At 36.0% G+C, this 13,195-nt stretch overlaps 1 protein-coding gene across 2 annotated transcripts in view; it reads right to left on the bottom strand.

The window, feature by feature from the left end:
• Positions 1 to 13,195, bottom strand: part of Zc3h12c (zinc finger CCCH-type containing 12C) — a 61,002-nt gene that overhangs the window by 27,235 nt on the left and 20,572 nt on the right. For both annotated transcript variants that reach the window (XM_059267887.1, XM_059267886.1), the window contains exon 2: positions 8,208 to 8,959. In XM_059267887.1, the coding sequence (XP_059123870.1) occupies positions 8,208 to 8,959 (752 nt within the window). The remainder of the gene's footprint in view (positions 1 to 8,207; positions 8,960 to 13,195) is intronic.

The following is a 13,195-nucleotide window of genomic DNA, read 5'->3' on the forward strand; positions in this document are numbered from 1 at the left end:
TTAACATGGAAGCACATCTTGCTAGTCTAGATCTGAATGGGCCACGGGTCTAAAGATGACAAAGGAAACATATCTGCTAAGGAAAAATTAATATGTGCATTAGTAAAAGTAGAAAATATGGACGCTAGCCACGTTTTCAGTTATTGTCATCAGTAATGCTACTTATGTGAATATCTGTAATTAACTTAACTAGTTTGCTATTTTTTAGGTTATGGTTTAAATAAACACATGTAAGGCAATAGGAGAGATTATTGCCACTGCTCTCTCAAAGTGTGTGATATCAATGACAATTAGAATTATGTACTTAAAGTGACAGGGTATCCTGGGATAAAATTAGGCTTTGTCTCAATCAAAATCTACACTGGTACAATTAAATAATAAAAACACATCCCACTTTGGATTCTTTCTATACTCTAAAGAAGCAGAAAGAGAAATAGGGCACTGTCAGCTAACTTGCAAGTAATACCAGTGATATACCTGAGGGAAATTATACTGCCCTGGAACTCATGTAGCAAGTTGGACTTAGCATTCTACTGAGAGGCTGTCCAACAGAAATATGAGAATCATATATGTAACTTTAAGTGACCTAGCACAGAATATTAGAAAAGTGAAATCACTTGAAATCAAATTTATTATGTGTATCAGTTAACATATAATCATATCAACATATAATCAATATAAATGTCATTGAAATAATTTACATATATTTTGTAATGAGCTTTGAAAATGTGTATATGTTTCACACTTTGGCTTCTCAATTCTAACTAGACATATTTTCAGATAAATAGCCAGAGCCGCTAGTGGCCACTCCAGTGGATCAGGAAAGTCTATTTTACATGATTTTGATACAGGTTTTTTGAGGAAGCCAAAACATATCTGAATGAACTCCAGCCAGTTAGTTTCTCCTTCAGTCTAATCAAAGCATTAGGATTTTAATAACTGTAAGTCAGTGCTATACTTAAATGGTAAACAGGCAACAGGAAAAAAACAACTAACCCACCACTAAAGGTGAATTTTAACTTGGGCAAAATAGTGTTCACTGCTGAAATTTAAGAGTTCTCAAGTTTATGTAATTTCATAGAGCAGATTACACACATAAGAAATTTTGTATTTGGGTTGGGGATTTAGCTCAGTGGTAGAGCACTTGCCTAACAAGTGCAAGGCCCTGGGTTCAGCCCTCAGCTCTGGGGGGAAAAAAAAAGATCCAAATTAAGAAATTTTGTATGTAAAAAAAAAAAAAACGACTCAGAAGTTTCAATCCCAAGTGTACAAATTGCTCAAATCTGCATGCATTTTCTGAGTGCATGGCTTGGATCACTGTTTTCATACCAAGGAAAGTCATCACGATTTCTGCATACCATTGTTCTGTATTTACATTAAAACCCTGCTTCTGATTTCTGTTCAAACTTTAGGAGAACTACCTTGATGATTCACTTGGAGTACTTTTCTACATGCCAGCTTTGTACTAATACCAATTGCTTCCCAACAGGAGTCTTTGCAGGAGGTAGAACATAAACTGTTAAGCAAATAGTTGGATTATTTTTCTGTTTTGTGTCTTTTCATTGGCATATAAAAGCATTGATATTATCAGTGCATCTTCTTCTCCAGTCATCCACAGCTACGTCCATATTCTTATCTCCAGTTTTAGTTCTCAAATACATTCTCTAAACTTCCCTAGAGAATCATCTTTCCTAAAAGCCAATCTATTATAGCACTCTTTCATGGATAAGAGTCATCTAGTGGTTCATCAATACTAACAGAGGTGATACAAGACAGAGCCTATGGCAAAAAGAAGTTATGTGAATATATTAGCCAACAAAATATTGATCCTGATACTTGGCACAAACATGTACTAAGGACTTCTGGTCTACCTACCAGTCAGGAGATTTCACCCAACCCAGAAACCTAAGTTTACTGACCAAGACAGAAGACTTGCAGTGATGGGGCAGGGCTATAATTGTTAGGTCATATCAAAAAGAGAACAGGTATCCCAGCTTCCTTTCTAATATGTAACAGGAAAATGTGTGCTACCGTGTTTTGTGGCAGTAATGACAAGGCTCTTGGTTTTTTCTTTTATTTTTGGTTGTGAGCCTATCCTTTAATGGCTGAGCCATCTCTCCAGCCCTCTTGTTGTTTTTTTCCTTTTTCTTATTTGTCATTCTTATTTTATATAAAATCTGGAAGAGACTCAAGTAGACTGTAGAGATTTAGTTTATTTGAATGTCAGATGATTAGGCCCTACAAGCATACTAAAGAAATAAAACATTTTGGGGTCCCAACAGCTAATTCTTACCCCTGATAGCTCATGTACTTTCTTAACAACATGACAAGTCATCGAAAACTGAAAAAATGTAAAATAACTGGATTTAAGGAAATACATTAATTTAAACTAATGGGAACATATGGAGAAAGACCAATTTTATATTCCACTGCTGAGCTATCCCAAATTTAATGAAATCACAGATTTTGAAGAAATAGTAATCATAACAAGAATTCCAGCAATTATGGCAAATATTGTGTTTTGTTTCCATAACTGTAAATGGAGTATAAACTTTATAACTATGAAATATTACTACTAAGGAAAGAGGCCTGTTTGCTAAATGAGTAATATATGAAATAATTTAGCTCATTTTAAAAAAGAGTTGATATTAGCTGCAGCCATTTGTCAGAGCTTCTCAGACTAGCTAGCTCTCTACTAAATAGAAATTTTATTCTGCTCCGTACTCAAAAGCAAGCAGTTCTTTGGTTCCCATCACTTTACAGGAAAGTTCAGGTATTTCTCTAAAAATAGCTCACCCTTCTAGTTTTGCATTCTCGGTCCTTGGTGATCCTATACCTGGTTGGTAGTGAAGTAGCTATCAAATTGCGGTAGGCTAACTGAGTATTCATCTGTCAGTCTGTGGCAAACTGTGCATTCAACAAACTTTATTCAATTCTTATCATTGTAACACATTACAAAAACAACACTAACATCAACTATCATCACCACCAAGAAGAAAACCATTAACTAAGCTCAAAGAGGCAGCATGTTCCCTAAGGCAACAGAAAAGCTCTATATTTTTTTGGACCCATGTTATATATATTCTGGAGACTCCTTTACGGCACTATGGAAACTGTCATTGGAGGCATGATGACTGAAATCAGTGCAATTATTAAAACATATCAATCACAGTTTCTAAGAACAAAGTGGACGATTAAGTTACTATGGCTATGAACTGCACAAGACCATAAAGATGGCATGTGAACATAGATGGGAAAAATTTTCAGGAGGCCACACTCCTAGCAGAAGAGCTATAGGCTGTCAATGGCCTCTGAGGGAGAGAAAAACAGTTTTCTTCAGGAACAAGCTCCCTGATAGGTTACTTAAGTGGTCATCCCTAAACTCATGTACAGAGGGTAATAATATTTAGACTCAGACTGTGCATGCACATGTGTGTATATACACATGTAAGTATGTATAAAACAATAATAATTATAGAAGAAGAGAATATGAAGTTGAGAGGGGGATGTGGCTGGGGAAAAATGGAAGGAGTTGGAGGGGAGAGGGAGGGGTAAAAATTATGTAAATATAGTGTACTTATGCATGAAATTCTCAAAAAATGGTTCATGAATAAAAATAAAACCAGGATAACTGTTTAAGATTTTGTTTCTCCTCTCTCTCTCTCTCTCTCTCTCTCTCTCTCTCTCTCTCCCTCTCCCTCTCTCTCTCTCTCTCACACACACACACACACACACACACACACACACACACACACACACTATTTCAAATTGAACCTAGGGCCTCATTCATGGGAGTCAAGTTCTCTACCAGTAAGCTACAGCCCCAGCCCAAATTCTCATTTGTTACTATATTCTCGATTGAGAGATTGGTTAAGGTAAGAGTACCTGTAATTTATTGACTGTCTATGACACATTAAGCATTGGTAACAAACATCTCTCATCCTGATAAACAATAATGTAAAATAAGAATTCTCCCTTTAAGAATCTGAAAGCAGGCTGAGACTTTAACCAACTGGAGGAAAGAGAAGACTATTACATAGAGAACTAGGTATTGTCTTCTAATTTTTTTAAAAATTTTCAGCTTTTCTTTTTTTTTTTTTTTTTTTGGTTTTTCGAAACAGGGTTTCTCTGTGTAGCTTTGCGCCTTTCCTGGAACTCACTTGGTAGCCCAGGCTGGCCTCGAACTCACAGAGATCCGCCTGGCTCTGCCTCCCGAGTGCTGGGATTAAAGGCGTGCGCCACCACCGCCCGGCTCAGCTTTTCTTTTAATTAATTCATTTTTTTACGTGTTGAGTGTTCTGTCTGCACGCCAGAAGAGGGTGCCAGATCCCATTACTGATGATTGTGAGCCACCATGTGGTTGCTGGGAATTGAATTCAGGACCTCTGGAAAAGCAGCCAGTGCTCTTAACTGCTGAGCCATCTCCCCAGCCCCAGAGAACTAAGTATTGTAAAAGCCCACAACACAGCTGGGGGAATTTTAGTGGTAGTTTGCCTAGCATGCATCAGGTCCTGTGTTCAATCCTCATCCCATTTTATATTTTGAATAAAAATAGTACTGCTCGCCTACTTAAAATTTGCATATAAATATGACTGGGTATATCAAGTCTGTGGTTAGCATTTAACTGAGAATGAAATACATTTTCTTATTTATAGAATCTGTCTGGAAATAAGAAAGATAGCAAAATAAGATTTATTCTAAACTAGTTCCATATTTACTTATCACATATAATCTATTATATGTGCAGATATAGTAGATACAAAACAGGTTTACTAAGCTTGGCATGAAATGAAAATGAATTTTAAAAGTGAAGGCATATACTATTTATGCAGTGTGAAATGGAGGCAATCTCTCTGTATTTTTGTTACAGAAAAATTTTGGACCTGAAGTAAATATGTATTTATAAGTGACTTTGTAACTGTAGGTAGAACTTATAAATGGCAGAATGTATAAGTTCCCTGTAAATTTTCATGAATTCTGGTACTTTCAAAATTACAGACATGGTAAAATGTCTTATTGTGACTGACAGAATAATACTGCTACAATAATAATTTTCTGTCAACTTGTTCTCTCCTGAATGCCTGAAGCACTTCAGTTTAGGTGTCAGATTAAAATATGTGAGGAAGAAAAGAAATGGATCTGCATGGCCCCATTTTTATAGCAAGGGCTACAGAATGGTGCCCAAATTAGGTGTGGGCAGATGTTTGTTTGTATAATTATATAAAAATGATTGTTTGAAATGTTTTAACTATGCCATGTGTCTTACATTAAAGCTTTTCTCTAGGTAATGCTCAACATGTCAGATTAAACTCAACAAAATCCTTCCCCAACTTTTCCTCCTTGCCCTTCTCTTCTTGTGTTAACCTTCTAGAGCAATGGTTCTCAACCTTCCTAATGCTGCCACCCTTTAATACCAGTGAGTCTCAGCCTTCCTAATGCTGCCACCCCTTAATACCAGTGAGTCTCAGCCTTCCTAATGCTGCCACCCCTTAATACCAGTGAGTCTCAGCCTTCCTAATGCTGCCACCCCTTAATACCAGTGAGTCTCAGCCTTCCTAATGCTGCCACCCTTTAATACCAGTGAGTCTCAACCTTCCTAATGCTGCCACCCCTTAATACCAGTGAGTCTCAACCTTCCTAATGCTGCCACCCTTTAATACCAGTGAGTCTTAGCCTTCCTAATGCTGCCACCCCTTAATACCAGTGAGTCTCAGCCTTCCTAATGCTGCCACCCTTTAATACTTCTCATGTTGTGGTGACCTCCAACATAAAATTATTTTGTTGCTACTTCATAACTATAATTTTGTTACTGTTATGAATTGTAATGTAAATATCTGATATGCAACCCCTGTGAAAGGCTCATTTGACCCCTAAAGAGGTCATGATCTATAGGTTGAGAACCACTGTTCTAGAGTAACAGTCTAGATCAATTTCTTAACGTTCAGCAGTTAGGCTTCTATCTTCAATACCTTATGGGATTCTTAAAGACAATTTCCTGGCTGTGATGTCCTGTGACTTGTTTTGTTTTGTTTTGGTACAACACAGGATATTCTCTCTTAAAAGCCTTCCTCTTCTTTTTGTTTGATGACATACTTTTTTGCCTCTTGATTTTTATAGCACTACAAATTTTTCTAACAGTGTCTTTCACATTACCAACTCTGGGCCAGCCCTTCCTTCTTTGCGCTGCCCACTAGATATCAATATTTTTTTAATGTTGTTGATTCTCAACAATGTCTACCCATCAAAATATCAGTGCCAAAAATGATAGGTATTTGGGCTTTCCTTCACTTGACTGAATCAAGCTCTGTAGGTCTAGAACACTAGAAGATGTTCTTTTGTTTGTTTTGTTAGTTTTTCGAGACAGGGTTTCTCCGTGTAGCCCTGGAACTTAGGGGCTGCCTCAAACTCACAGAGATCTGCCTGTGTCTGCTTCCTGAGGGTGGGGATTGAAGGTGGCTCTGGTAATTCTGGCATATGGCCATGACAACAGGTGTTCCCCTAAAGGATCTTCAACTGTCCTTACTACTTTCTTCACGACTTTTGGAACTATATATATTATCACCAAGGTAATCATTTGGTACTTTTGGGTTATTATAGGAAAAACTATCATTCTGTAACCAAATTTGGAAAGGATCAAACAGCAGAGGGGTTCTTACTGAAACACTTCTCAAAGTCATGTGTATGCTTTATACCTCTATGGTACTTGTCAAGGTTCTCTTAATCAATAGAATGTGTTGTTCGCATTAAAATTATCTCCTACTTGCTACACAAAAGTGACAAGTTGATGTAAAACATTCTTCTATTAAAAACCCTTGATTATCTTTGGATTGCAAAGCATTTAAGGTTTTATTGCATTGTTAGGGATTAACTCATAGAATTATACATCCTAGGCAAGTGTACTACCACTGAACTATATCCCCAGCTCCATTAAAGCCTTGTAAGATTTAGTTAGAACCTTTGCCACATTTCCTCTTCTACTATATGATGAAGGGTGTACCCACTGAAGTCAGGCACATTTGGTTTTGAATAATGTATAGCTGCGGTAAGTAGTTTAGATCCTGTAAATCTAATTTGCTGATAAATGAAAGATCCTGTTGCCTCCATCTGAAAGAGCCGCATAGAAGGTACATACTAGTCCTCTTCAAACTTTATATGATCTACAGGAAACAGCTGTTTTAAGATTTCAGTATAGATCACTGTCAAATAAACAGTTCTTATGAATGAATGTCCAAGCTATGCCTTGAATTTGAGGTGGGTATGGATATGTGACATTTTAAAATGACTACCTACTATGGCAGTCAATAGCCACATGTGCTACTGAGTAGTAAAATACAGCAATTCCAGGATGAGATATAACTGTACCACATTCTAAAAACTCATTATCACAAAAATAATGCTAACTGTCTTATTAGTAACTTTAAAAATTGACTATATGTTATTTTAAATGTCTTAGTATAAGTGCTAAGACATTTAAAATAATATGTAGTTTGCATTGTACTGACACTGAAAACACTGCTAGAAAAAAAATTTCCAACAGCTTCTCTTGGCAAGGTATCTCCAAGATCTCCTTTTGATACACAATAGATGAAGCTCTAAGCTCTTGAAGATCTTAGGTTTTTTTGTGTCTTTTCATCCTTAAATGCAGTGAATATTGTGGGCACTTAACTAGAGTGACTGAATTTAGATTCACTCTAAACTTTAGGGCATCAAATTCACTTGAATAAAATGTTTTCCTCTCATTTTTCCCTCAGTTCCTAAAGAATTATGTTTGAATTACATTTCTTGAATGGAGCACAGAACTGAAAAGTATACCTTTGATTTGTTATCCAACTATAGAATAGAGTTTTATCTTCTAGAAGAACTGAGTTTTCCTAAGTTCTTTTCATATAAAAATAGGCTATTTGATTAAGATTCCAGAATTGGTGAATGCCAACACTTTTTACTTTTGAAACTCACAATCAACACTAAGCTGGTAACATACACTAATTTTTAAGCTGTAGCAATTTAGACAGAGGAAGAAAAACAAAAACAGAAATATCTAAAAAACAATATTCAAGGACAGAAAAGAAACGTTTTCTAAAAGCTAATATTGAGAGATGTTTAGTAATACTGACTTTAATGACTATGAATAGGAAAACAGCCAAAGAACTGGAAATAACTTTCAAAGATTTAGTAATATCTTCAATAAAGATTTTAAAAAAACTTACCTCATTGCCACATTGCTACCATCAATAACTACTGGTCTCAGATTTTCCCCATCATCTGTTACAATCTCTTGCATTGGAGATTCAGACCTCTGAGATTCCAGTGATGATGTTTCCCGCATTACACTGTTTATAGTACTAACTGTTTGATCAGCTTCACTTTTATTTCCAAGTTTGACAAGTTCTCCCAATATATCATTGATTAAAGCATCAGTACCAAGTTTGTTTAGCACAAGCTGGACCTGTTCTTCAGAATAACCTAACTTCAGTGCAAACTCCAGTTTTGTTTGGTATTCTCGAAGCACATCAGGGGGTTTCTTCACATCCTTGGATGGAGTCTGGGACCCGTCTGGTTTAAAGTCTTGCAAAATGTCACTGTGTTTGAGCAGGTGAGGCTCTAAGCAGGGGGACCGACATAACTGCCTGTGAGTCTTGGTTAACAGGCAGGGCTCTACTGAAAGGCTACTCAGCTGTCCTGACTCAGGATCCGAACTTGTGCTCTCTTCTGAGTCGCCAGAGCTCACATTCTCTTCAGACACCTCTTTCTCTTCCTTCCCTGAACTGACTGTATCCATTGTCGGTTTCTCTACCATAGGCCAAGGCACAGCTGCACTTATCTGCGGGTCAGTGCTCTCCATGTAAAGGTGGCCAAGGTCATGCCCCAGGTGATCTTTCAAGCCCATGAAGCTGTTCCGCACACTTGACTCCACTTTGCTGCTTTTCCTGTATTCTTGAATGCAGAGCACCCCGTATTCCTAGAGAAAATTGTCAAATATTTAATATATCATATTTATTGTTTGAATCTTACCTCAGTGAACAAGTCAGAACTGCCAAACCATTGGATGGCTACTTTGTATTTTGTCTGAAGTCTCATCACTCATAGCAAACTTGCCAAGACTCCTTTTCATGAATCTCTCCCAAGACAGCCAAGTAAACACAAAATCAAACTGGAGATTTTACAAAAGTTTGTTCCCTTTCTCTCTGTATGTGTGTAGATGTGTAGGTGTGTAACAATTAAAGAATAAGAGAGCGGGGCTGGAGAGATGGCTCAGTGGTTAAGAGCACCAGTTGCTCTTCCAGAGGACCCAGGTTCAATTCCCAGCACCCACATGGCAGCTTACAACTGTCTGCAGCTCTAGTTCCAGGGGATCCAACAACCTCACACCAATGCACATAAAATAAAGTAAAAGTATTATATATATATATATATATGAGATATATATATATATATATATATATATATATATGAGTAAGAGAGAATGAATTTGGAAAGGAAGGGGTTGCATGAAGGGAGTTGAAGGGAGGACAGGGAAAAAATAAATGATGTAAATACAGTACTCATGTGAAAATCTTAAAAAATAAATGAATTTAGATATTGAAATGAAGGGTCACATATTCTAAAATGGTCAGTAAAGAATTGAATAATCTAAGCTAATTCCATCTCCGGCCAAGCCTGCTGCTGTATGCCTGTGATACCAGCGACTGGGACACTGAGACATGATGATGGTGTGCTTGGGATTAGCTTGGGCTACATACTGAGTTCCAATCCAGCCTGTGCTACAGAAAGACCCTGTCTCAAGAAGAAGAAAAGGCTAATTACATTCCATTTTGAGATGAATATAATTTTTATTAATAATTATGACTTCGTGAATACTGAACATTGTAACAGGAGATACTTTTAAGTATTATGATCCTTTTTAAGTGGCAGAGACATTGTAGTCTATTTCATTCAAGAAAAAAGGTTTTTTCTATATACATTTGTTGAGAACAGTGAAATTAAATATTGTACATAAAATCTGAGGCAAACAAGTACACTGTCATATCAGTTTCTTGGTTTTTATGATAGAAAGTATTTTTGTTTATTTATATTTTATTTATATTTGCATCAGATTAATTGACAACATACCTGCATTTCATTAAAAACTCACCTTTTCTCCATTTTCCCTGCAGGAATATTTTTACTGTTTAAAATGTTTTTGTTGTTACATTACTTTTTTTTTTAAGACCTATTGGAAATAATTTAGTGTTCTACCAGGGATAGGTCAGAAAAGTAAAGTTACATTTTCTTTATACTTCGTTATGAGGACTACATCAACACCAGGAGTTTATTGATTAAGGCAACTCTGGTGTTCTATCATTAATTGGCAAGTCAGGGGTAGCAAAACCTAAGGTTGTCATAAAAAACCTATTTGAATAATCTAATGAAGAAAGCTGGAGAAACATTTTCTTTAAAACTGAACCTATTAAACAAAATATACCAGAAGAAAGCTATTATATAACTATTAAAAGAAAATGCTGATTTTCTGAGAAATTTTAAAGTTTATCCAATAAACCCACTACAGGATCAAATATTTCTACACAGTGTAATGAATTTTATTAACTATTATAAATACTAGAAACCGTACAATCTTAAAAAATACAAAATTCCTGTATTTCCTTGGGGTAGAAGTCCTACACGTTTCTATAAGATTTTCTTCAGGGTTTGTTCTTTGCTAATAACTTGAATACCACTGTTCTACTAATACAATACTCAGTAAAGAAACACCCAACTTTCCTAGCTCCTGGATGCCCCACTGATAAAGAGCATCTGCTTCATTATGAAGCTGTGTCCATTTCAACTTTTTCTATTAATATGGATATGCATGGCCCAATTACCTAGAATTATGGAAGGGATTTTGAAAGCAAATCTGTACACCCTGTGATTTATTAACTACAGTAATGTACTAACACCATAATGCAAGTAACAAATCACTACAGCATCCCAATAATGGGATAAAGTTAAAAGAAAAATCTACACCGTGGCCTTAGTAAAGCTCCCACCAAAAGTATCTTAAACAAGGAAAATCTATTGGAAGCTGGGCTGCCTGGCAACCAGAAGATGGTTGCTAAGCTGCACTCCTTTAACATGCCATCATGAATGCTAGTGCAGTGAAAGAATAATTTGGTATGAACAAAAGCCTCTAAAAGAGACTGGGACTTAAGTGCGTCTGGTTTACCCTCCGAGAACAATGCAGCTGCCAAGCCAATCTGGAAGCTCCGACAGCATTGTTCTGCAAACCCCACAATCTGCTCTGACTGCAGGAAGTGCACTGAATGGCAACAGTTTTGATCTCCCCTGAAAAGTTTTGGTTCTGCATAAGTTGCTATTGTGAGATAATTCAAGATAATGACTTGCTGACCAAATTGCTGAGTCGAACTAGGGAATATTATTTTTAATATCGAGGAGTTTTGTTGTGTGTTTGAGCTAGAGGACCTATATTGGACATGATGAATACACAGAAAATACAGACAGTGAAAAACATTAGAATGAAATTTCTGATTCAAGGATATATGGATTTTGTTAATTTTCACTTTTCAAAGTGACAAACCCAGGTACTGCAAAGATTTGAAACAGAAAGTGAGGCCGCTCTAAAACTGCATTCCAATCAATCCTTCTATTTCACCTGCAGTCTAGTATTTGAACAAGGCCCAGTGGCAGGACCGAGGCCGCTCTTCTGTGTACTTCAGCACATGGCTATAGTGATAAGGCAGGGAGAAGCAGATGTTTGGTGGCTTCTGTAATATTAAGCCATCTAATAGTTAACAAACATGAATACTTTCAACTCGAGACAATTCATGTCATTTGTACATACTATTTAAATAGTGTTTTATAATATTTTTCAATAATGTTTCTCAATGTTAAAAATAAATAGGTTTTAAATTAACATCTGAAATAACCTGATTTGTATTGACTGAAACGGTAAAGATTTGGATTTTAAAGCTTCAGTCTGTAAAACACTTTGATCAAGTTGTAGCTAGAAAAAAGTTGCCAAAACTTAATAAGGTATTTAAAAACAATCCAGAATTTGACACTATCTTAAAATTATTCAGTAAAAATTTAAATGTTAGCCTAAAGACTTAAAAAGAGATAGAAATAGTAATAGAAGATGCAAAGCTTACAAGGAGTTAACATGCAAAACTACAGAATAAAGAATGTCATGATATTTACTTCTGTTCAGCCTCTTAACAATGACTAAGTTTTCAAAAGAAAAAGACTCACCAGAATGTGTTACTTATCATAGGTAATAAATAATATCTTTTTTTTAATTTCTAAACCATGAATATTCAGTCAAACCCAAGCTTATGTAAGTATTGATAAAACTCAAATAAAATCCACTAGTAAGGGTAACTCTTCTCTATTCATGCAAAAGCAGAGTCCAAGTGTCATAGGCAAGGCAAACCAGTTTGTACTTCCAGAGTCGCTGGAAAACTTTGAGAAGAAATTAGAAACTGTATCACAGAGGCATTATACACATATATTCTTGAACACAAAAGGTACTAGGCAAAGATACAATAATCTAAAAGACGTTTCCAGTTTCAACAATCCATAGATTACCTCTAGATATTATATATTATATCAGAAACTCATTTTTTCTTGATAAATACTATCTGCTAAAAAATTAAGTAATAGTATTTGTTGAAAAAGAATGAATTATGCTATTTTTGTCGATGATGATTTTGAAAAACTCATTTTTTTGTCAAAAAATAACTGTAGTGGCTAAAAGCAGGTTTAGGACATAAAGGGTACTGACCTGAAATTTACTGCATATACTGGAATTCCTCTAGTGAAAGGGCTGAAAGTTCTCAATTAGATGACTTGGATAACAACTCACCTCGAACCAGGTAAAGCTAGTGTAGCATTCTAAAGAGCACAGTGATCAGGAATATTAGACCACAAACTTGTTACATCCAATTATTTGTAAAGTTACAATGCCATGAAAGTAGGTTTTGGTTGTTATCCAAATGGCTATACTATGAGAACAATGAAAATAAAATAATGAATATGTAATAAATACCGACTGCTATGGTCTGTGTGTGTTTAATTACCATTGTATTTGAGGGAGCACTGTTGTCTGCATCTCTCTAGCTAACAAAGGAAGGATGTCCCTTTGAACAGATTGGTTAATGTTCTGGGGCAACAGATGTCTACTGGAACTGCAGGAGACCAGCAA

Source organism: Peromyscus eremicus, chromosome 7, assembly GCF_949786415.1.
Source record: "Peromyscus eremicus chromosome 7, PerEre_H2_v1, whole genome shotgun sequence".
In the NCBI taxonomy this organism is placed as follows: Eukaryota; Metazoa; Chordata; class Mammalia; order Rodentia; family Cricetidae; genus Peromyscus; species Peromyscus eremicus.